At 46.8% G+C, this 25,867-nt stretch overlaps 1 protein-coding gene across 1 annotated transcript in view; it reads left to right on the top strand.

Moving 5' to 3' along the window:
• The window catches only part of RNF17 (ring finger protein 17), a 2,644,767-nt gene that overhangs the window by 406,811 nt on the left and 2,212,089 nt on the right, over nt 1-25,867 (top strand). The window contains exons 7-8 of the mRNA XM_085621540.1: nt 6,550-6,652; nt 6,813-6,893. Coding sequence (XP_085477666.1) covers nt 6,550-6,652; nt 6,813-6,893 — 184 coding nt within the window. The remainder of the gene's footprint in view (nt 1-6,549; nt 6,653-6,812; nt 6,894-25,867) is intronic.

Raw genomic sequence — 25,867 nt, forward strand, 5'->3', positions numbered from 1 at the left:
TGTGGTACACCACACTACTGGAACTCTCGGTAGTACCACACCAAAAGCTGCACCTCTCGCCATGCCTCCTAACCCAGAACCATGGAGAGCTCAGCTCAACCTTGCGATCTGGCTCCTGAGGTCCTAGAATTCGGATACCTTTACCTTCCCCCTGATTGCATGAATATTATCAGGGAAGCTAGACGCCCTACTACTAGGGCATGCTATGCTGCAAAGTGGAAAAGATTTGTTGTTTACTGCCACAACAACACAATCAACCCTCTAAATGTGTCCATACATCATATGTTACTTGCTCCACCTACGACGGTGTAACCTAGCATATACATCCATTCGGTTACACCTCGCAGCAATTGCTGCTTACTTACAAAACAGGCAGCACCTATCACTTTTCAGGGTGCCTGCCATCAAAGCCTTAATGGAAGGCCTCAAAAGAGTAATTCCACCCAGAGTACCACCCTCACCTGTCTGGAACATAAATATAGTTCTCACCAGGCTAATGGGACCCTCTTTCGAACCATTACATAAATGTGAGCTGCAATTTCTCACATGGAAAACAGCATTTCTAGTGGCCATCACTTCCCTTAGAAGAGTTAGTGAAATACAAGCACTCACTATACAGGAACCTTTTCTCCAAATGCATCAGAACAAGGTTGTACTCCGCACCAACCCAAAATTTCTACCCAAAGTCATTTCTCCCATCCATCTAAACCAGTCGGTAGAATTACCAGTCTTTTTCTCACAACCTCAAACCGTTGCGGAAAGGGCTTTACATAAACTGGATGTTAAAAGGGCCTTACTTTACTACATCCAAAGAACACAACCTTTCAGAAAAACCAAACAACAGCTATTTGTCTCTTTCTCTCCACCACATAAAGGCAACCCTATTTCTAAATCGGGGATAGCTAGGTGGATTGTAAAATGCATACAGACTTGCTACCACAAAGCAAAACAAACGCTATCTGTTCCCCCTAAAGCCCACTCTACAAGGAAGATGAGGGCTTCTATGGCTTTTCTAGGGAACATACCACTAGATGACACTAAAGACAACTTGCACTCCTTCATCTCAGTGCAACCTCTCTCTGACTAGCCCTCTTCTGTTTAAATGTAACAGTTGTCCTTTCTCTCTCCCCCTTTATACAAAATGCCCCCTTGATCCATCAGCCAGCCATCCTTCACCCATAATAACATATTCCATGGGATTGCTCAATTGTCGCTCTCTACCATGCCACGCTAGTGACATCTGGTTGCTGCTGTCCTCCATGCCCTGGGACTTTCTGTTCCTGACCGAGACTTGGATTAAAGACTCCTCCAACCCAGACATTTCCCTTGCCTTGCCCCCGGGCTACCGCCTTACTGGTATTAGCTGCGAAGGCTCCAAGACGGGGGGCGGAATTGCGGTAATCTTACAGACTCACTTGACAATCACATCGAGAAAAATCTTGAACATAGGGCCCATAGAGGCTTTATATTTTTCCGTCTCGGACTCTACTACAGCCATCTTTTCAGGGATCCTGGTTTACAGCCCCCCAATACCCCACAATCTGCCATTTCTGAACTATTGGCAGTTACCGCAGATCTGTCCCTAAAACATCCTCACTTCACGGTATTAGGAGACTTTAACCATCACGTCGATGTAAATGGCTGCAGCCGCTCCACCCATCTCCTAGACTCCATGCAAAGTATGAATTTAACACAAGGGGTTAAGGGCCCCACACATGTTGCGGGACATACCCTTGATTTAATTTTTTCCAATTGTACGAAACTTAAAATTCTTCCTTCCACACCTCTGACAAGGTCTGATCATTCCTTGATTCCGTTCGAGGTGTTTTCACTCCAATCTCTTAAGAAGGAATCTGCCATCAGAGCTCAAGGCAGAAAATGGCACAAGATCTCAAGTACTGCCCTAGAGCAATTATACAATAATAGCTTACATCCTCTCCCCGACGATCTCAATGAAGCGGTCCTCACATTTAATAAAGATCTCTTGACCGCCATTGAGAAAGTCGCGCCCTTACAGACCTTCACCTCCCGCAGATCAAAACCGTCGGCCCACTGGTTTACCCTGGAACTAAGGGAAAAAAGAAGCAGATGTAAAAGCCTGGAGCGCCTATGGCGTCGGACCTATGACCCTGCTTCTAAATCTCTTTACAGACAGGCCCTTAAAAAATTTCATAAACTTAAACGCAATACTATGAGCGTATACTTTGCAGAAACTATTGCTAACGCAAAAAACTCCTCTAAGGCCCTCTTTAACATTGTTAAAGATTTTACTAATCCCACTGCTCTGTCCGTTCCCGTCACCCCCTCTCAAACACTTAGTGAAGGCTTATCTGATTTTTTTGCGGAAAAAATTGCCAATATTACGGCCACTATCCTTCAGAATCATACAGAAATCATCTTAGATTTTGACTCCACTTGCCCGAAGACATTTACTACCTTTAATCCACTCACCAAGGAGTACGCCCTGAATCTATTTTTAAAATGTAGATCAGGCTCACCACTGGATCCAGCCCCGGCTCTGATCCTGAATGAGATTGCCCCGCTAGTTATTAACCCTCTGCTTGAAATCTGGAATTCCTCCCTATATTCAGGAATTGTCCCTTCTGAATGGAAACACGCGTTGCTAATCCCCATTAAAAAAAAAAAAAAGCCGGTGTCGATCCAACATGCCTGAGCAACTACCGACTGATTTCACTCTTACCCAAGCCAGCCAAAGTGCTTGAGAAGGCGGTACAGGAACAGCTGTCCAACTACCTTGAGTCAAATTCGCTGCTTCACGATTCTCAGTCAGGATTCAGGCCGGACTTCAGCACCGAATCAGCTCTACTAGAAGTGTCAGAGTCGATTTGTGAGTGCACGGATAGAGGAGAGGAGGCCATGCTGGTCCTCCTCGACCTATCCGCAGCATTCAACACCACCTCCCATGAAATACTACTCACTCGTTTGCAAGAGGTGGGAGTTGGCGGGACCCCTCTTGCTTGGGTCAAATCATTCCTCATGGACAGATTCCAACAAGTGATGTTGGGCTCCTTTCTCTCCTCCAAGAAACCATTGACATGGGGGGTACCACAGGGATCTGCCCTTAGCCCGCTCCTGTTTAATGTATACTTGAAGCCTCTCGCAAAGGTGGTTCAATCATGGGGCGTCAGGGTGATCTTTTACGCTGATGACACTCAGCTGGTGTTCTCTTTCAAAGATCACTCTGAAAGCTCCTTGCTTAACTTCCGACATTGCATGGTGAATATCGCCACCTGGATGTCCTCTAACAATCTAAAACTGAATACAGATAAGACGGAAGTCTTATTCTTCAACCAGAAATCGCCCATCTCTCCCAGCCTCTGGTGGCCGGCTAAATTAGATCCCCCCCCCCCCCCCCCCGTACCTGTTCAAGCTGCCCGTAACCTGGGCTTCCAATTTGACACCGCCCTCTCCTGTAAAACCCAAATTAACAAAGTCACTGCGTCTTGTTTTGGAAAGCTATGTATGATTAAAAAAATCATCCCTTTCCTGCCTTTACACTCACGCAAGACAGTAGTCCACTCCCTTATAACCTCTCATTTGGACTACGCAAACAGTTTGTACGTTGGAGCTCCGGCGTACCTCATAAATCGATTACAGACAGTACAGAATTCTGCGGCCAGACTGATCTGTAATGTCACCTACCGCCATTCTATCTCACCTCATCTGATCAAACTCCATTGGCTCCCAGTGAGATTACGTATTCCGTTTAAATCCCTGACCCTTGCTTTTAGAGCTCTTAATGGTCGAGGCCCCACTTACCTGAGACACAGACTGAAGATCTCACAAGCATCACGAAATCTCAGATCTAACCATCTTCGTTTTATGATCTGCCCCCGTTTTCGTCTTTAGCGAACGGGAGGAAGAGCCTTCGCTGTAGTCACTTCCAGACTGGGGAATCTCCTTCCAACAGAACTGAGATTCCTGACTTCTGAGCCTCTGTTTCGGAAGAAACTCAAGACCTGGCTCTTTTCTTTTATCTAGCCCTTCTTTTCTTCCTGAACTCCTCTGAACCTCACGAGATATGGTCTTCAGCGCCGGGACACCTCCGTCGGAGGTAGCTGCGCGCTCTACAAACCTCTAAATAAAAATAAATAAAAAACATATGACATCTGCAAAGCCGGGACATGGTCAACACCGCACACTTTCACAAAACATTACTGTGTAGATGTGCAAATCAAGCAACAAGCTAGTGTGGGCCAGGCTGTACTAAAAACACTGTTCCAAACAACTGCAACGGATGCCGGTGGTCGCCGCTAGGGTTGGGTACTGCTATATAGTCTATGCACAGTGTATAATCTGCAGCTCGTATGCCTCGAACGGAATATGCTACTTACCAGTATGCATCTGTTCTTGGCATGTAGAGCTGCAGATCTATACACGCCCACCCGCCTCCCCGGCTACCTGTATCCGTTCCAGTCTATCTTTTTTAGATACAACACACATGGGTTTCTTTACTGTTATTACTACGCTCCATCTTTCCCTGCTGGCGAAAACCAATCTGAGGATGGAGCCGAAGCCCATGCGCAATACGAACCAAAGGAGGAGTCACCGACCTCGTGACTTCCAAAGACTTTCCAAGAGGAAAAACAAACTGCAAACATCCGGGCCCAACACCAGATGGCGATCTATGCACAGTGTGTAGATCTGCAGCTCTACATGCCAAGAGCAGATACATACTGGTAAGTAGCATATTCCTTTCCCTGTAAGCTAGCAATCCCCTGGTTGTCTGTGACTCTTTAATCTGTCACCCAACAACAATTTCATCTCAAGACCAGCGCCCTCCAGTGCAAAAGCAGCAAATATGAGTCCACTGTCCTCTTAATGACCTGAAGGAACATGGGTACAATACCTAGGCTAATGACTCACTAAATCCTGCAGCAAAAATTCCTAAAACCCGCATTCCTTTTCAAATCCTGCACCAGTGAATAGCCGTAAAGGAGTGTAACTCACAGTACTTGCTTAATGCTTGAGTATGCAAATAAATTGAGCAATAAAAAGCTGCAAATCATGTTAATTTGTGCAAGGGTTAAAATACCTCTTGTGGGCATTGCAAAGGTAATCGTCGAGTGGCCAAACAAACTTTATCCCATCAGAGCAGTGTTTAGCTCAGTGTGTGTGGAAAAATATTAGTCAATTTTGCTTGGTTCGCATTTTGGTGAAAACTGTTCCCCAATCCTAGTTCTTTGTAGAGAACCGATCAGGTCTGCAGTCATGGAAACCCATGTCTGTCTTGTTCATTAAGCCGTTGGTTGCCTCGTTTCTGATTGAGAACCCATTTTTCTATCCTTATAAACAGCTAATACCAACGGACTTAGCCTAAACCTTTGCTGCATCAAAGCTGATAGAGGGTAATGAAAGATTTAGCAGTGGCAAAATGTTGCTGCATACGATTTGGCCTATCCATTGATCTAAATTATGTTGGGTACAAACATGACCATATTTGCAGACTTTGAGTCAATGTTTATGAGAAAATTGTGCTCTATGAAAGAAGCCTTTCTGCTCCCCTTAGCTCCTAAATTACCAAAACTGATAATACATTTGAGATTTCTAAACATTTTGATTTATTTAAAGAGCCAGGTATACAGTTAAGGTGTAAATCATCCCAACCATATGTCACTCCTGACCATCTCTCAACTTGAGCTCTTTATGCTGATTAGTAAGGAATAAAATGGGAAAATGGTAGACTGCTTTGCATACTTCATGGGGAAGAAAAATAATTTTTCCGCCTCATAGTACGGTTACATGGCCCCTAGCATTATGATATGACCAAACACATTTCTTAACAAGTCACCTTTCCTCTGTCCTATATATCCCGTTCAAAGGGCATCACCTTACTCAAGTACATATATGCCTCTGTGGCCAAACCTGGGATGGTTGTGCAGGTCTTTATTTAGAGTTTTAATAGCTACCATTCCGGTCCACTGCTACATGTTCATCACCAAGCAGCCCATGATGATTTCATGCTTGCAACTGCAAAGGGACTGTTTGCCCCTGATGGTCTCATGGATCTCTCCCCACCTTGCAATATTTACTTAATGCCAGGGAGTCCCGCGAACTCTAGTTCTCCCTTATCTGTGCCTTATTTGTGTACACAGCTTCCTCACCTGCTGAGCATGGACTTCACTTGTCAGCCTGGTTGCAGTGGCCGTGTGCTAGTCCCCATTACTAGTCCTCCTCAGAAAGCTTTGAAAGACTGGACATAGCACTGATGCTGTTCCATACCTATGAGGTTTTAGTAGCCAAAGTGCATGGTCTGCTTTATTTACTAATATTACAGAATTGACCAACCTTGTAAAGGTGCCAAAGCCTTTAAGTGTGCAGAGGTTTGATTTTGTGTACTTTATCGACTATAAAAAAGGAGTTAACTGTGAATTTGACAATATTTTCGGCCAATGTTTAGAAAATTAAAAACGATACAGAAAATATCATAGTGCCATCTAGTGTGATGTGCTGCGTTAGTTACAATGCTCTAGACTACTTTCACTCTGTTTCTGTGATCTGAGTTGTTTATTTTTGTGCTTTTACTAGGATTGCAATTAATGATGATCAACCAGACCACACAAACACTGGCGCAGTTTCTCATTCCCCAATTCAAGAGGTTGTCCAGAAAATATGTAATGCAACATCCGAGGTATGTGATGAAATTATACACCTTTCACCGTTAAAATGAGAAGTTAATGAGAAATCAAAAATGTAAGCTTGGGATTGTCAGGATTTTGATTTCTTTCACTGGTTATGCAGTAAAAGACACAGGATGCAAGCTTTATATAATGGTAAACTCTGTTTTTCAGGATGACAGTACATTACAGCTAATTGAAGATGCTTTAGCATCAGGAAATCACAATCTGGACCAATTAAATGCATTTTTGGAGGTAGGTTGGGGATTTATTCTAGGTACATCTGTCAAGTTAGATAAAATTGTTAAACCTGCTTTTTAGAATCCCTCTTGCATAAATTTCTATAAAGGTCTGGCTAGAGTTCTAGTCTTGACAAAGATCCTGTCATTTAAACATACAGCTGGACCTCAGTATTGTGAATGGAGAATATTCTTATTTTAATAGTGTTCTAATGTATTTTTGCAAAATGAATGATGATGTGTAGTTTTGTCATTTTACCATTAGCATAAGCCTTCTCTGATGATTTTTTGCTGTGTTGCGTAGAAGGAATCTCTCCTGCAAGTTATTTTCATTAGATGAATGTGGTTTGTGATGTGTTGATTTTGCCGGGTGGTCTGCTGAATTCTCTTGACTAATGGATCACAGTACATTTTGGAATTGACAAGGTGAAGTCTAGTTGGTAAAGGAAGTATACACTGTGAGACCAGAGGCTTTGTTTAAAAGGTAACAGTAATGACAGTGCATGTAGAATAGAGGGAGGAGTACATAATCCGATGGACAGGTAAATAGCTATATGCGCTTGTCAGCGTCCTGTAAAAAGGGGGTGGGCATTCTCTGCTATGGCAAAGATTTAATGTGATGGCACAAAGGATGGGCAATGGCAAATTGTGAGACTGTATGGGGCTATCTTAGTCCTATTGATAGGTAGTGGGCCAGATTCCCTTAGTGTGTTGTGCTATTTTTATGTTCCTGCGGCGGGGCCAAATTGCTATCAAAGATCTCAATCAGAAAAGCCAAAAAAGTGATTAATGGAATGCTGCAGTTAGTCGCTGGTAATTATTCAGCCTGCAGTCCATTCAGTGTTTATTTTTTTGCCCATTCTGCCACTACGCAGGGACCAGTCATTTTCAAATCTAGTTAGATCCTTTTCTAATAGGAGCAGTCCTAACTGCAAATTTCCCTCCAAATCATAATAGAAACAACCCTAAATCAGTGTGTGCTGTTTCGGCATCATCAGCAAAGTGGAGTTGTGTAGTCTAAAGGTACACTGAGATTGAGACACTTCTGTGCACACCCATCTCTAGCCTGTCATCTATTACTGGGAACTGGGTGATACTGTGAGTAGCCCCAGGGCTTTGGTCCTGGCTTGAGACACTCATAAAATCGAGCTGCCTACTCCTGTGGAGCTTCAGTCGGGTGTTTGTCTGCATGGTTCAATTCTCTTCACCATGAGAAGTAACAGGAAAAATAACACATGCAATCCTGGGGCTCACACAAACTTGTTCAAAGTCAAAGCATCCTTGACTCCTTTTCAGAGATCGGAGGGAGTTAGCCTGGACACTCACGACTAATTGTGCTCTCAAATCAGTGGCGTGACCACAGCCATCGTCTTGAAGCATTGCTTTGTGCAGGCCTCGGCGCTAGCCCTCATCTGCTGCACCTTGGTTCTTCAGCATTTCATCTTTAATAGATTCACATGCTTGAATCATCCCTATGGTCAAGTTTGGAGTCTCACAATGGTCATAGAGAGCAAAGTTTAAAGACAGAAAGGTTTAACCTGGTTTCAAAAGTAGCCTATCAACATATTGAAGCTTCAGACAATCAACATAGAACACAGTATTAACCCTTCCTCACACAGGCCATCATAGTTCAGGATTTCTACCCTATGTTGTGGAAAAGGAGAGTCCCATGAACTTTGCTCAGTCATGTCCCTCCTAGGCTCATAATCTCCATCGGAGCCTATTCTTAGTTTAGTCCTGATGATCTTCAAATTTCTGGGTCCATCTACGATGTTTCAATAAGTGGTGGCTTTTTAGCGAGGTCATACTGCACATTTTTGGCACCTTACAGGTTCTTCCTGGCTAGCCTTTGGACCTGAAGAGCTCTCAAGTGGTGCTTCTGCCAGCGGGCCACCGTTGGCGCTGTCTGTGCCCCTCGATCCCACGTCTGGTTAGCCAGTATTGGGGTATCTTTCATAGATTCACATGCCTGAATCATTCCCCGTCGCCGAGGCGGGAGTCCCCGGTAAATAAAAAAGCAGTGCCAAAATGTTAGTAGTAGTAGTAGGCCCAAGAAAAGGCCCAAAGCCTATATCTTTGTAGCCTATCCACCTCATTATGCAAAAGAAACCAAGAATTTGGTAACAACCAATCAGACACCAGCACCCTTCTAGAACCCTCTCAGCAGAGCCAGTTCTCCTCAGATTTTCACCACACGTCGTGTGGAAGGGAGTCTCCCTGAGTTCCTCTCAGTTTTTCAACTTGCTACAGCATGTCTGACAAGAAGGCCTTGTTTAAATCCTGCAGGACCTGCGCCAAGAAGAGGGTCCATGTTGATGACCAACATTTGGACTGCATCTACTGCCTCTACCCTAAACATGAGGGAAGAAATTGCAAGATTTGCCGCACCTTCCCTACCAAAACTCTTAGGGATAGGGAGGAGAGAGTGCTTTTGTGGCTGAAATCCTCTTCGGCTGAGGAGGATGACGGAGCCTCTACTTCTAGCAAGAGACCGCTCTTCCAGTGAGGGGAAGAAGCGCCAGAAAACTCACCATTCTATTTCTGGTTCTGTTCAGAGGAGTTCCAAAATCTCCTCTGAATCAGCACACTCTCCTCAGGATTCTACGGTCAAGGCTAGGACACAAACTGTGAGTAAAAGCCTTTCAAAATCTCTGGCTTTCTCTCCATCTACGATTTCTGTCACCTAGTCTGCTCCTTCTTTGACGGATACCATCTTGACGACGGCCATTACTTCTCCTATTCTGTAAACGAGGATTACTATCCTCTCAAAAAAGCCCGTCGACGAAGACCCCGCCGCCGCCGACGATCCCGTCTACGACGACGATCCCGTCGACGACGACGATCCCGTCGACGACAATCCCGTCGACAAGTCCGTCGACAAGTCCGTTGACGATAGCCCCGTCGACGACGACCTCGTCGACGATGGACAAGAAAAACCTATTAACAACAACTACAACTCCGACACTTGCTATGGCGCCCGCTCATTCCACTCCTATTTCCACCAGGAGTTTCCAGCTAAAGACTTTTCAAAGACAGGAATGTAGCGACATATCACCGCTTACTCCCTCACATCTCTTAGAAACATATGTGCAGGGTGAGGATGATGATTATGAGGATGACGAGGACGAAGGGCCCTTTGGGATTGCTCGCCATCCTTCTGAACTGCACATCAAATGTCAAGATGATGAGGAGGAGGAGGAGGACAATTATCAAGGACATTACTATCAGGGAGACATAGTCGTTCCGCATCATAGACCTTGCTACAGACAACCTCGTCAGAGCGAGATGTCACATCTGCCTCCGACTTTAATTCAAGACCTGCAAGCCATGCTTGCAGATTATAAGCAGCGTTTTCCACCCAGCCAGTCATTCCACAGGTTCCGCGGACTCCGCCGCAGCCGGACCCATTGCCTTTGCCTGAAGATCCAGCCCAAACGCCTCAACTGCCTGATCCTCCACAGGACCCGCGTCAAGGTCAAGATTCAACCTCGGAGGAGGAATTCGAAGAGGGTGAGCTACCAGACCCAGCAGACCCTTGGGATTCTTATATAATCCCTATGCCTTCACCACCCACCCCTCTACCATCTGATTCGCCCCCAGAAGATATAGGGGGGTTCCATAACCTTATGCAGCACGCTGCGACCAGGTTCCACTGGCCGGTCACCATTGAGCAGTCTGACTGTTTTCTTCATGACTTAAAAGAGGAGTCAAGAGTTACAAGAGCTATCCCTATCATTGACTACATTTGGAAGGAAGGGATTAAAATTATGAAAAACCCAGCATCAGTGCCAGCGGTGCTTCCACGGATTGACAAAAAATACTGTGGTCCTGCCAACAGTCCTTCCTGTCTCATTGGCCAACCTCGGCCAGACTCGGTTATCTCTCAGGCAGCCCAACAAAAATCTAAGAATCCGGCAGCACCTGTCACTACACCACCGGATAGGGAAGGACGACGCCTGGATTTAATTGGGAAAAAAAATTCAACGATGGCAGCTGTAGGAAGGTGGATATCTGACTATGGTTACCCCCAACTTTTTGCCTAGTGTCTAGCTGGTTTTTCGACTTAGTTGGCCTGAGATCCTGCCATTCAGGGTCTCAGCTGTCTGCTCTCTCTTTAAAATGGACTCCATGTACCCTAGGTACATACACAATTGGTAAGGATCACCTTATTGGACCCTGTACAGTGTACCCTAGGTACCCAGGGCATAGGTGTACCCTAGGGCTCCCAGGGGCTGCAGCATGTCTTATGCCACCCCTGGTCTGGCCTTCCAATCAGACACAACTGGCTGATCACTCAGCTGGGGCAAGGTCGTGTAATCACCCCTTGCTTAGATATAGTATACCTATATCTGCCCTTAAAATAGACACATGTGTACCTATCAGCCACTCCTATGGCAGGCCTTAACAATCCTGGAGGCAGAGTGCTTGGTAACATGTGAGATGGTGCTCTAGCATGAGCTGAGCCTGTCTGCAGCTTTCGGAACCATGTTCTTATAGCAGTTCTATGATATAGCCTACCATATACTCTTAAAGTGCCTTATAATCTTAAACGGTTATGGTAACTATGGTTTGGCTTTATCAAAACATGTCGTGTAAGGTGTCTAACACTTTGGAATAATACCCCCATCCCATTTCTTTGGATGAGGATATTATCCCTCCCTTCTAGAGGGAGAGACATGTTAAAATCCTACTTTGCTGTTTAACTCTAACCAAAGCCTCAGCATCACAAAATGGATGCTGCTGCCACAGACACGAGTCTGACCTCCTGCTGCTGGGAGTGATCCCGGCAAGGGAGGCTTGGACAATAGGTTTCCTGCTTGGGGAGGTGCTAGCACCTCCCCAGACAGACTTTAGTGTATTGGGGCAGGGAGGGCTGAAAGGAATGAGACATGGCCGGGGCACACAAGGTGTCCCATGCATAGTCCAGTTCAAACCGGTGCTGGGGCACTCCAGCCCCAGTCCTGGCGCGAAACTGGACAAAGGGAAGGGGGTGTAACCACCCCCCTCCCAGGTCCCACCCATAAGGCGTGACCTAGCAGGCAACCCAGCCCCCCAGATTAGTGTAAGTGTGGTAGCTGGTCCCCAGGAGATTAGATTATCCTGAACCTGCAACTTGAACAGAAACTCTGGACCTTCGACGAAAGAAGAAGACTGAAGAATCTCCCTTGTGGCCAAGGAGTTGCTACCCTGTGCAAACGGGCCCCATCAAGAGACTTACCCTTTGCTTTGCTGAAGTTCTACGAGGGACCAACTGCAGAGCCCGACCAGAGCCTTGACTTCCAGACTTCTCCGACCCTGATCCACATCCACAGCCGAGCTGAGATCCTTGGAGGCGACAAGAGACGTGGGACCGGCTACCTGGGAAAAGTGGCGAGTATCTTCCAGCGCAGCTTCTGAGGCACCCTCGAAGTTGTGCACCAGGGATTGAGAAGCCCCAACCCCAAGCACCATCTGCACCGAAGATCAGCCCCCCACACTCCACGAGTCCTGCGTGGGGCCCTTCTGCATTTTCCTGCTTGCTGCGTCTGTCCGGTCACTGGCCCGTTGGTTATTAACCTTTGCGACGACACACCTGTAACTTTCGACTGCTGGTTTGGCTCCTCCAGACTGGCTCCTGCTCTTCTGACAAAGAGAAGCACCCCAGACCTCCCTGGTCTGCACCAGAAGCAAGTCCTCCATTCTGCGTGGGTTCCGCTTGCCAAGGCTTGGTGAGTCCTAGTTCGACTTCGCCGCCGCCGCCGACAGCAAGAGCCTTCGTGGGACAGCTCGCCTCCTGGTCCTGGTCGTCCTCGACGTCTCCTGGTACCCGTGGCTGCTGCGACAAGCTTCACCTCTTCGCCTGCATCTGCACGACATCGCCTGGTTCCACGTGGTCACTGGCTAGTGACCCAGACTCTGTCCCTTCTGCTTGCAGGTATCCTTCCTTCTTGATCCCAGGCTTGGGATCCACCGGACACTCTTCACTGACTGCCTGTCAGCATCTTTCCTTCAGGCATCCATAGGAGTAGACGACGAAACCCGACGCAACTTCACACCTATGCACCCGCAGCCCGTGGGCTAGGTAACTTTGGTACTCCGGTGCTCATCAGGGTATTGACTATCCTAGTGTCTAGTTTTCCAGTCTCTACTTCCTAGTTACTCTAGAAGTGTCCTAAATCTTAATAATTCTAAACTGTACTATTTCTATCGATTATACGCATTACGCGTGAGTGTTTCCACTCTGCACCTGAATCCCGTGGGCCTCCCACTTCCTAACTGTTGCTAGTGTAGTGTAGCCCCAGCGATTCCCTTGGCCTAGGCCTATCCTATTTCCGTGATAGTGGTCCTTATACCACTTACTTAGTATATGGTTTGCGTGGCTCCTAGGGCCTAACTGTATTACTTACCTGTGTGACTTAATGTATGCTTGAATAAGACTGTGTTGTACTTACCTCGAATCTCATAAAGAGTGCTGAGGGTTGTGGTGTCCTTTCATTTGGTATTCAAGGGTTTACAAATGGTATAACAGCTGGTTTCACATGCCATTCAGAGTTTAGCCTAAGACTGCTCTTGTCCATGCTACCACTAGGATAGCTGGTCTATAAGGTTGACTTTACAACCAATCACCATAAGGGTTGTTTGGACTGATATAAGGTGTACACTAGAACTAGTGACATCATACATCATGCCAACTTCTCACAGCAGCTGCATCCATCAGGGCAGCCAACTCGCTGGCGATAATAGGGCGTTATGACCGCCAAATGTGGTCAGAAATGGCAAGCTTTATCGACCTCATCCCAGAGGACAACAGACAAGACGCTCGGAAGATTTTGTTGGAGGGTGAGCGTGCAGCATCAGAGACTATCGACTGCGCTCTGGATATTGTAAATACTAATTTTCGCCAGTTGGCTGGGGCAGCGGTTCTCAGGCGCCAGGGCTGGCTTAAGGCCACCACGTTCAGACCAGAAGTCCAGAAAAAATATTGGACATGGCCTATGATGGCGAATCATTGTTTGGAAAGCATATAGATGACGCACTCCAAGCAATAAAGACCGATACTGATATCGCAAGATCACTGGGCTCCTTGCAGTACAAGCGAGGTACCTTCAGAGGAGCAAGAGGCCGTGGAGTTTCATCCAGAGGGGGTTATCACACCCAACAGAATAGGTACCAGCCTCAGTATCGACAATCATATCAATCTTCCTACAGACAAACCAACACGTCTGGTTTCTCTCGTCGGACGAAAAAGATCGCAGAATCAGGGAAGAGACACCACAAGGAAGCAATGATTTCTGCAGGGCGCCTTCCACTCCTCCCCCCCCCCCCCCCCCCCCCCCCCGTGGGTGCGAAGATTTCAACTTTTGTGAGCAAGTGGCAAGAAATGATGTCGGACCAGTGGGTTCTGGACCTGGTTCACAACGGTCATACCTTAGAGTTTGTCACCAAGCCACCCAATACACCACCCAAGGGACCCCCTCCCCCTCGTCTTCACTTATTATTCAAAGAAGCTTTAACGATGCTCCTCAAGAACGCAATCGAGAAGGTTCCTGCACTTCAAAAGGGGACGGGTTTCTATTCCCGCTTTTTTCTCATCAAGAAGAAATCAGGGGAGTGGCGTCCGATCTTAGACCTTCGCAATCTGAACAGATTCCTCAAAAAGCAGGGATTTCGCATGGTCACTCTGGCAGAAATTCTAAGTTGCCTCAACGAGGGAGATTTTCTAGCTTCTTTAGATATGGAAGACGCTTACTTTCACATCCCAATACATCCGAAGCATCGCAAGTATCTTCGCTTCTCAGTGGCTGGCGCCCATTACCAGTTCAAAGTGCTCCCGTTTGGGTTAAAATCTGCCCCAAGGATATTTACTAAGTGCCTAGCTCCAGTGGCAGCAGCGTTACGATCCCGAGGAATCCAAGTCTTCCCGTATTTAGACGACTGGTTGATAAAAGGTCCTTCGGAAAGCTCAGTCAAGACTGCCGTGACAACATCTCTTCATCTGTTCCACTCTTTGGGGCTTACGATCAACAGGAGCAAATCTCAATTACACCCAAGGCAGATCCTTCCTTTTCTGGGAGCTCTGCTAGATACCGTCCGCTGCAAGGCATTCCTATCTCACGAACGGCAGGTTCGTCTTCAAAAGTTAGCAATACTGATTTTCAAAAGAAAGTCAGTTTCTGTCCGGATGTTCGCGTCGCTCGTAGGGATGTGCTCCTCTGCAATACACCTCGTCCCTCTGGCACGGCTCCGGATGCGACCCTTGCAGGAGGAGTTACACCTCCAGTGGCAGCAGGCGATGGGTTCTTTCGATGACCTCCTCAGAGTCACTTCAGGCATAAAGAGCGCTCTACGTTGGTGGTCCCACATACCCAACTTAGCAGAAGGGGTCACTTTCATACAAAAGATTCCAGACTATGTCCTCACTACGGATGCTTCCATGGAAGGATGGGGAGGTCATCTCCAAGACTTACAGATACAGGGGAAGTGGTCGCCAGAGTACAAGAACAAACACATCAACAGTCTGGAATTGCGAGCAATTTTCCTGTCTCTGCAAACTTTCCTTCCAAGGATTGCAGGTTCTTCGGTTCTGGTTCGGACCGACCATACCACCAGCATGTTTTACGTGAACAAGCAAGGAGGGACAAGATCAGCAACTCTGTCCACAGAGGCTCAGGAGTTGTGGGAATGGGTCACACTCCACAACATAACCCTCGGAGCAGAACATGTCAGAGGTCTCTGCAATACATTAGCGGACACGCTCAGTGTAGGAGAGTAGGGTCTGCTTTCTATGTTCACCCCCACTTTTTGCTTTTGCTTTACTGGTTTTCGACTTAGATGTGGCTGTGGGCCTGCTAATCAGACCCACAGCCCTGCTGTTCTCTCTCTAAATTAATACTATGTACTTTAGGTGCATAACCCAATTGGATAGGAGCATCTTATTGGCCCCTGTACAGTGTACCTTAGGTACCCAGGGCCTAGGTGTACCCTAGGCCTACCAGGGGCTGCAGCATGTATTGTGCCACCCCTGGCCTGGCCTTCCATTATGACACAACTGGCTGATCACTCAGCTGGGGCAAGGTTGTGTAATCACTCCTTGCTTAGGTGTAGTATTCCTATACCTATCTTACATATAGACACGTGTAGCTATCAGCCACTCCTATGGCAGGCCTTAACAATCCTGGAGGCAGAGTGCTTGGTAACATGTGAGATGGTGCTCTAGCATGAGCTGAGCCTGTCTGCAGCTTTCGGAACCATGTCCTTATAGCTGTTCTATGATATAGCCTACCATATACTCTTAAAGTGCCTTATAATCTTAAACGGTTATGGTAACTATGGTTTGGCTTTATCAAAACATGTCGTGTAAGGTGTCTAACACTTTGGAATAATACCCCCATCCCATTTCTTTGGATGAGGATATTATCCCTCCCTTCTAGAGGGAGAAGACATGTTAACCTACTTACCCGGTTAAAGTTAACCAGAGCCCCAGCATCACAAAATGGATGCTGCTGCCACGACACAAGTCTGACCTCCTGCTGCTGGGAGTGATCCCGGCACGGGAGGCTTGGACAATGGGTTTCCTGCCTTGGGAGGTGCGAGCACCACCCCAGACAGGCCTTAGTGTATTGGGGCAGGGAGGGATGAAAGAAACGAGACACTGCCTGGGGCACACAAGGTGTCCCATGCATAGTCCAGTTCAAACCGGTGCTGGGTTACTCCAGCCCCAGTCCTGGCGCAAAACTGGACAAAGGGAAGGGGGTGTAACCACCCCCTCCCAGGTCCCACCCATAAGGCGTGACCTAGCAGGCAACCCAGCCCCCCAGATTAGTATTAGTATTAGTGTGGTAGCTGGGCCCCAGGAGATTAGATTATCCTGAACCTGCAACTTGAACAGAAACTCTGGACCTTCGACATTCGACAAAAGAAGACGACTGAAGAATCTCCCTTGTGGCCAAGGAGTGGCTACCCTGTGCAAACAGGCACCATCAAGAGACTTACCCTTTGCTTTGCTGAAGTTCTACGAGGGACCGACTGCAGAGCCCTGACTCCAAGACTTCTCCGACCCTGATCCACATCCACAGCCAAGCTGAGATCCGTGGAGGCGACGAGAGACGTGGGACCGGCTACCTGGGAAAAGTGGCGAGTATCTTCCAGCGCAGCTTCTGAGGCACCCTCGAAGTTGTGCACCGGGGATTGAGAAGCCCCAACCCCAAGCACCATCTGCACCGAAGATCAGCCCCCCACACTCCACGAGTCCTGCGTGGGGCCCTTCTGCATTTTCCTGCTTGCCGCGTCTGTCCGGTCACTGGCCCGTTGGCTAGTAACCTTTGCGACGACACACCTGTAACTTTCGACTGCTGGTTTGGCTCCTCCAGACTGGCTCCTGCTCTTCTGACAAAGAGAAGCACCCCAGACCTTCCTGGTCTGCACCAGAAGCAAGTCCTCCATTCTGCGTGGGTTCCTCTTGCCAAGGCTTGGTGAGTCTTAGTTCGACTTCGACGCCGCCGACAGCAAGAACCTACGTGGGACAGCTCGCCTCCTGGTCCTGGTCGTCCTCGACGTCTCCTGGTACCCGTGGCTGCTGCGACAAGCTTCACCTCTTCACCTGCAAACTCTCGACATCGCCTGGTTCCTTCCTGGTTCCACGTGGTCACTGGCTAGTGACCCAGACTCTGTCCCTTCTGCTTGCAGGTATCCTTCCTCCTTGATCCCAGCCTTGGTATCCACCGGACACTCTTCATTGACTGCCTGTCAGCATCTTTCCTTCAGGCATCCATAGGAGTCGACGACGAAACCCGACGCAACTTCACACCTATGCACCCGCAGCCCGTGTGCTAGGTAACTTGGGTACTCCGGTGCTCATCAGGGTATTGACTACCCTAGTGTCTAGTTTTCCAGTCTCGACAGGACAAATGGTATAACAGCTGGCTTCACATGCCATTCAGAGTTTAGCCTAAGACTGCTCTTGTCCATGCTACCACTAGGATAGCTGGTCTATAAGGTTGACTTTACAACCAATCACCATAAGGGTTGTTTGGACTGATATAAGGTGTACACTAGAACTAGTGACATCATACATCAGGCCAACTTCTCACACTCAGCAGATCCCAATCAGATTGCCACGAATGGGAGCTAGAGCAAGCTCAAGTGCTCAGAGTATTCAGAGCTTGGGAGACACCGCCACTAGATTTGTTCGCCACAAATGAGAACAAGAAATGCCGCTTTTATGCCAGCAGATACCCTCAACAGGGGTCAAGGGGGAATGCCCTGTCCATGCGATGGTCAGGGATTTGTGCTTGCGCTTTTCCCCCGATACCTCTAATACCGAGGGTCATACGCAAGATGAAGTTGGAGGGCTGTCGTCTGATCTTGATTGCACCCAGATGGCCACGCCAATACTGGTTTCAGGAGCTCCTAATACTATCACAGGACCAGCCGATCCGTCTTCTCCGGACGCCCACAATGCTGTCAAGGAACAGAGGTCGGGTTCTCCGCCCAGACCCTCAGTCCCTACATTTACACGCATGGCTCCTGACTTCTTAGAATTTAAGGACCTGGATATCCCTCAACACTGTAGGGATATATTAACGAAATCGCGAGCCCACAGCACGATAAAAACTTACTGTCTGAAATGGAAGAGGTTTTGCTGTTGGTGTGAAGCAAACCAGGTGCACCCGGTGGGCGCTCCTGTAGAACAGATCCTCCCTTATTTGTTACACCTGGCAAGATCTGGACTTTCTTTCCCTTCAGTCAAAGTCCACTTAGCTGCACTTTCCAGATTCAGAAAGGGTGCTCATGGCCCTTCCCTTTGTTCATCCTCTTTAATTAAGCAGTTTATGAAAGGACTTTTCCGGGAGTTTCCTCCGGTCAGACTTCCGCCACCGGAATGGGAACTCAACACAGTCTTAATGCAATTAATGAAGCATCCATTCAAGCCTATCCACAAGGCTGACCTCAAATTCCTTACCTGGAAGGTTGCTTTACTTCTGGCTTTAACATCAGCTCGACGAGTGAGTGAAATTCAGGCATTTACTATAAAGGAACCTTTTCTACACTTCACTCAAGACTTCGTGCACCTCCGAACTAATCCAACAATTATCCCTAAGGTGCCGTCACAATTTCATCTTAATGAACCAGTGACGTTAAAAACTTTCTTTCCTAACCCAGCTACTCCAGTGGAACGAGCCTTACATTCTCTCGATATCAAGAGATGTCTTAAATTCTATCTTCAAAAAACAAAGAATCTTAGAAAGTCCGACCAATTGTTCGTGGCTTATGGCCAAACTACCCTGGGAAAGGCAGTGACAAAATCCACCATTGCCAGATGGATAGCATCTACAATCCTTTTCTGCCATGACAAAGCTCACAGGCCTTTGTTACGGAAACCCAAGGCCCATTCCACGAGAACAGTAGCAGCGTCTACAGCATTGTTTGCTGGTGTGACTCTAGAAAATATCTGCCGTGCTGCGACATGGAAAAATGTCCACACTTTTACGAGACATTACTGCCTCCAATCTACGCATCGAGACGATGCAGCAGTTGGACAAGCTGTCCTGCGACATCTGTTTCTTTGAGATATTTCAGGTACCTTTTTTCATGCTTTTATCATGTAATATGTGGATATTTTTTGGTATGACTATGCAATGTTTTACAATAATGATTAGCTTTCAATTTAATGTCATTGCTTTACATGCTGTTTTCTCTTTATAGATTGCATGTTTCTAATTTTAAGGTTCTTTTTCTTATACCTCTTGTTAACAAGCTGTGGATGCAACTAGGGAGTATCAGCACTAGTCTCCCGCCATCCGCAAACGACTGTATACTTGGTATACTGCTCGCTATTCTGATTTAGGCATGTGAATCTATGAAAGATGAATTCCAAAAAAGAGGGACACAATGGGGCTATTTCCGTTCTCAGGGGAGCGGGAGGTCCAGCAGAAGTAGATGCCCCTAGGGTATACAAGCTCAAAAAGGTAGTTTCCGCTGTTCCTCAAAGTGGAAAGAGGGGAGAAGAGTCAGGTGAAAGGCTAGAACCAATTGTATCCACTTTGTATTGGAAATTGGTAATCCATTTGTCGGATAATAATGCCCTCACACACCCTTGCAGGTGTCATGCTTCATCATATGGGCTAGCTCCTCGTCGGGCCGGCGGTGCAATGCCCGACGGGCTCCCTTTATATAAGGGGCACTTTGTCGGAGATCTTCAATCCGACAGCCGTATGGTGAAGTGCGGGTGAGGGGGCCTAAGTGGTGTAGATGTGACTATGTGATATAAAACAGGGTTAAAGTGCCAGCTGGGAATCAATTTTATTCTTGGGGCCTTCTTCCCTGATTAAAAACGTGAAAAAGTGGCACTCAACGGAGTATAATGTCTCATGTGTGAGTGAACTAAAAGATGGTCAACATGTTTCTCGCTATGAGTGTGTGTACTCGCGATTCTTCAGGACCTAAGAAAAAAACACTATCTACAAAACAGTAAAACTAATAATAACAGTATTCTGAACTGGGTCGTGTCACACCAGATGATGACTACTATTGAAGTACCTGTCAGTGTCTGGTATTACCTGTAAAGGAAATGATGCCAGTTAGAGTAGAACACCGTTGACACATTGGTACAGAAAAATATAGCCAATAGGTGACTCTTCAACCATGCTAAAGGTAAAAACTGTGGTGGTTTCCTAAAGCCAAAAGAAATATTTTTAGCAACTCAACAAATACATTCGTGATGTGTCCCAAAGGTGAACTAGAAGTGGCTATTCACCTGTGTGGACGATTAAAAATGCAGTAGGGAATACGCGGGAACGGACTTACCCTATTCGGTAACAGTTTAGACAGCAGCAGTACTCGGTGGGTGTACATGGAGCTAGAATCTCTCATAAAGTAGAACTGCGCACGAGACCAAAGAATGATATGGGTAAAACAACAATTAAGAGCAGGCACTAAGTAAGGCAGTACAGTTGTGGTCTAATGTATTAATGTAATGGCAAGCTTATCCTTTAAATGTAGGAAATATATATACATTGAGGTGACAATGGAGATATAAAGGAAGTCAACCTATAAAGTGTATCGATTGCATCACATAGATAAATACATAAATAAATAAATAAAGAAACAACACAATTCCAAGGTTGTAGGCATAAAGTGTTGTGACTTGATGTCCGTGGATAAGGAGAGTAAACTGCGTGAAAGGCAGTCTGCTGGAGAGCCTTCATGTTTATATGTGGTCTGAGCTGTGCGTGCAGTCATCCTATGCAGAGGATTATTGGATGGGTGGAGGCCGGTGTTACAAAAGCCCGGGGGCATGTCCTGTAAACCCCTACCATGATAAGCGGAAGGAGCTAAGCCGCCGCAAGTTAGTAAGAACGGTCACCGAAGGAGACCGATCGGTGCGACTGGGATGAATAAGAGTATATTCAAAAAAGAAGCGTCAGTTACCAGTCGAGGACCTAAGTGTGCCTGGCGTTCCCAAGTTAACTACTAGGGGGAATAAGAGGGGAAAGCAGGTCCCTGAAAAGGTGAACCTTAAAGTTAGCGGCAATGTGATAGAGCGTAAATCTACTTACATTGCGTGCCGCTCATGTCCGCCGTATTGACCTACCCTCTCCACCGAGTCCGGAAGGTGACTCGTGCCTCAGGGAGGTGTGCTTAAAAAGAGGAAGTCGAAGTCCGGTGACTATGGGCGGGGGTGGAGGTGGAGGTGGGACTGTGGTAGAATGGCGGCCATCATAGATTGGTGTGTGATCTCAGCCAGTAGACCAGGAAAGATTGTAAATGTGGCGGCCATCTTAAAACGGAGGGTTGAACACTAACTTCATAGTCACAGTAGCGTATTAGCTGGGAAAACCAGTAGAAAGATGGCTATTTTTGAAGCACTCAGTGTGAGTTTTGATGGTACCACTCGGAGGGCAATGTGGGTGGTATATATCGTGTCTGGGAATGTATGCCAATATCCTGTAGTGAAGGTCTCTTGTTGGGACTGAAGTCTCAACCAACAGGGGGGGTCATGCTCCTGGTATAGTGTAGAATTGCTCAGGTTCTTATCGAGCTCCATGGGATATCGTCGTTGAGTCCCCCAGTATCAGAGGATAAACGGTGTATCCATCTCTGTTCCCTTGCGAAAAGGCTCGATTTAGTAAGAAGGGGATTGGCTTCTAAAATAAGCCATTTCACCGAGTCCGGTGAGTGTCCCTTCTCGTGAAAATGAGCATAAAGTTTGGTGTTATTTTTGTGGCACCGGAAACTGCTGCGATGCTCAGAAATGCGCAGTTTGATGGGGCGTGTTGTCATCCCCACGTAGTAGAGACCGCAAGGACAGATAAGTAGGTAAATACAGTTTGGTGTGTTACAATTTGTGTGGGTTCTCAATTCCCAAACAAAAGTGCTATTCAGTGTGACTGTCCGATGTACTGAAGTGAAGGTGCAAGCACTACATGTGCCGCAAGGGTGGTGTCCCTTCACAGGTGGTAGTTGCCAGAGTGTGCGTTGTAGGGACTTGATCTCGGGTTTAGGCCTTGTGCGTATGAGCATATCCTTAATGTTCTTAGATCGCTTGTATGCAAAGCGTGGTGTTTCAAGGTGTAAAGTTCCTGTATTAAGGATATCCCAGTGTTTCTTTAACACGCGGGTCAGTTGTGTAGAAACCGGTGTAAAGGTAGTGACACAGGTTAGTGTTGTAGAAACACTTGGCTCAGTTCTATGTTCAAGGGCCCTCGCAGGAAGGCAAAAAAGTACAGTGGGAAGAACCTCCCCAACGAGGGATGGAGACCAGGAGCCACAGCAACAAGAAACAAACCTAGTCGTTAATCTATCGACCAGGCAATTGACACAGACAGAAGATGACGTCCTCCAAAAAGGACTTGGTTTTGTCCCCACCCCCAGAGTTGATCCATTCATGCAGATCTGCGAATTACACCAATTTTTTCGCAAGATCCGCCTCAGATTTTTCTTCGAAGGAAAAACAAGGATAACCGAAATGGATTCAGGTCTTCGTAATCCTTCTACTTTCACCCCACATGCGGGAATGGTACCAAATGAAGTCCTGACCTATGAACAGGCAGTACTGAAGGAAGTGAAAACGATTCAAGGACGCCAAATTTTCAACAACATCAGTAACAAAGAAAAACTGGCTCTTGAGTCATTGGCCAATGACCCGAGTATCACCATTAAGCAAGCTGACAAGGGTGGGGCCACTGTCATAATGAATACAACAGATTACGACACTGAATGCCTACGACAGTTGAGGGATAGGAAATACTATACTCCTATTTCCAAAAACCCTACAGAACGCTTGAAAAAATCTATTACCAGCCTGATAGATTCAGCCGAAAGCCAAGGATGGCTGAGTGAGAATGAGGCTTCCTTTCTAATTAAGAAAGAACCTAAAATCCCCTACTTTTATGTTTTACCTAAAATCCATAAAGGGGTCACACCAGTACCAGGCCGTCCGATAGTATCAGGCATTGACTCCATCCTGGAGCCTCTTTCACAATTCTGCGACTATTTCTTGCAACCCTTGGTCAAAGATACCCCATCATACATACAGGACACAACTGATGTATTACGCCTACTTGACCAGATTCAGGGGTCTGATGACATCAACTTCCTCATTACCCTCGACGTTGTGGCCCTTTACACAAACATCCCCCAAAGGGCCACACTGGAGGTGATAGAGGATGTTTTGAATGCAACCCCTTGGGAGTCTCCCACCCCTCCATCCTTCATTACAGCCTGCGCTACACTGGCACTAACTGAAAACTTTTTCGAGTTCAAGGGCAAACTCTATCACCAGACACAAGGTACTTCCATGGGGAGTACCTTTGCTCCTAGTGTAGCTTGTTTGTATATGGCTTCCTTTGAGGGGGAACACATCTTCTGTGACACCAATCCTTATCGCGATAACATCCGCTTATGGAAGCGTTTTATCGACGACATCCTCATCTTTTGGACAGGAGACAGCGTGAGCTACACTGAGTTTTTTACCTGGATTAATAACCTGAATCCCTACTTACAGTTCACTATAACAGCGTCTCCAACACAGATTGCCTTCCTTGATTTGACTATTAAGTTGACACAGGGTCACTTCTCAACAACCATGTACAGGAAGACAACTGACCGCAATAGCCTGTTACACTTTCAGAGCCACCATCCCAGATCACTCAGAGAAAATTTGCCCTTTGGGCAATTTCTAAGAGTTAGGAGAAATTGCAGCACTTTAGATTCATACAAAAGTGAATCAGCTATCCTGGCCCAGAACCTGAAAGCGAGGAACTACCCACAGAGGAGTATCACTCTGTCTAATAAACGTGCCCGCAACAACAATAGAGAAGGACTCCTTGAACATAGAACTGAGCCAAGTGTTTCTACAACACTAACCTGTGTCACTACCTTTACACCGGTTTCTACACAACTGACCCGCGTGTTAAAGAAACACTGGGATATCCTTAATACAGGAACTTTACACCTTGAAACACCACGCTTTGCATACAAGCGATCTAAGAACATTAAGGATATGCTCATACGCACAAGGCCTAAACCCGAGATCAAGTCCCTACAACGCACACTCTGGCAACTACCACCTGTGAAGGGACACCACCCTTGCGGCACATGTAGTGCTTGCACCTTCACTTCAGTACATCGGACAGTCACACTGAATAGCACTTTTGTTTGGGAATTGAGAACCCACACAAATTGTAACACACCAAACTGTATTTACCTACTTATCTGTCCTTGCGGTCTCTACTACGTGGGGATGACAACACGCCCCATCAAACTGCGCATTTCTGAGCATCGCAGCAGTTTCCGGTGCCACAAAAATAACACCAAACTTTATGCTCATTTTCACGAGAAGGGCCACTCACCGGACTCGGTGAAATGGCTTATTTTAGAAGCCAATCCCCTTCTTACTAAATCGAGCCTTTTCGCAAGGGAACAGAGATGGATACACCGTTTATCCTCTGATACTGGGGGACTCAACGACGATATCCCGTGGAGCTCGATAAGAACCTGAGCAATTCTACACTATACCAGGAGCATGACCCCCCCTGTTGGTTGAGACTTCAGTCCCAACAAGAGACCTTCACTACAGGATATTGGCATACATTCCCAGACACGATATATACCACCCACATTGCCCTCCGAGTGGTACCATCAAAACTCACACTGAGTGCTTCAAAAATAGCCATCTTTCTACTGGTTTTCCCAGCTAATACGCTACTGTGACTATGAAGTTAGTGTTCAACCCTCCGTTTTAAGATGGCCGCCACATTTACAATCTTTCCTGGTCTACTGGCTGAGATCACACACCAATCTATGATGGCCGCCATTCTACCACAGTCCCACCTCCACCTCCACCCCCGCCCATAGTCACCGGACTTCGACTTCCTCTTTTTAAGCACACCTCCCTGAGGCACGAGTCACCTTCCGGACTCGGTGGAGAGGGTAGGTCAATACGGCGGACATGAGCGGCACGCAATGTAAGTAGATTTACGCTCTATCACATTGCCGCTAACTTTAAGGTTCACCTTTTCAGGGACCTGCTTTCCCCTCTTATTCCCCCTAGTAGTTAACTTGGGAACGCCAGGCACACTTAGGTCCTCGACTGGTAACTGACGCTTCTTTTTTGAATATACTCTTATTCATCCCAGTCGCACCGATCGGTCTCCTTCGGTGACCGTTCTTACTAACTTGCGGCGGCTTAGCTCCTTCCGCTTATCATGGTAGGGGTTTACAGGACATGCCCCCGGGCTTTTGTAACACCGGCCTCCACCCATCCAATAATCCTCTGCATAGGATGACTGCACGCACAGCTCAGACCACATATAAACATGAAGGCTCTCCAGCAGACTGCCTTTCACGCAGTTTACTCTCCTTATCCACGGACATCAAGTCACAACACTTTATGCCTACAACCTTGGAATTGTGTTGTTTCTTTATTTATTTATTTATGTATTTATCTATGTGATGCAATCGATACACTTTATAGGTTGACTTCCTTTATATCTCCATTGTCACCTCAAT

The sequence above is a fragment of the Triturus cristatus genome, chromosome 8, assembly GCF_964204655.1.
Source record: "Triturus cristatus chromosome 8, aTriCri1.1, whole genome shotgun sequence".
Classification (NCBI taxonomy): domain Eukaryota; kingdom Metazoa; phylum Chordata; class Amphibia; order Caudata; family Salamandridae; genus Triturus; species Triturus cristatus.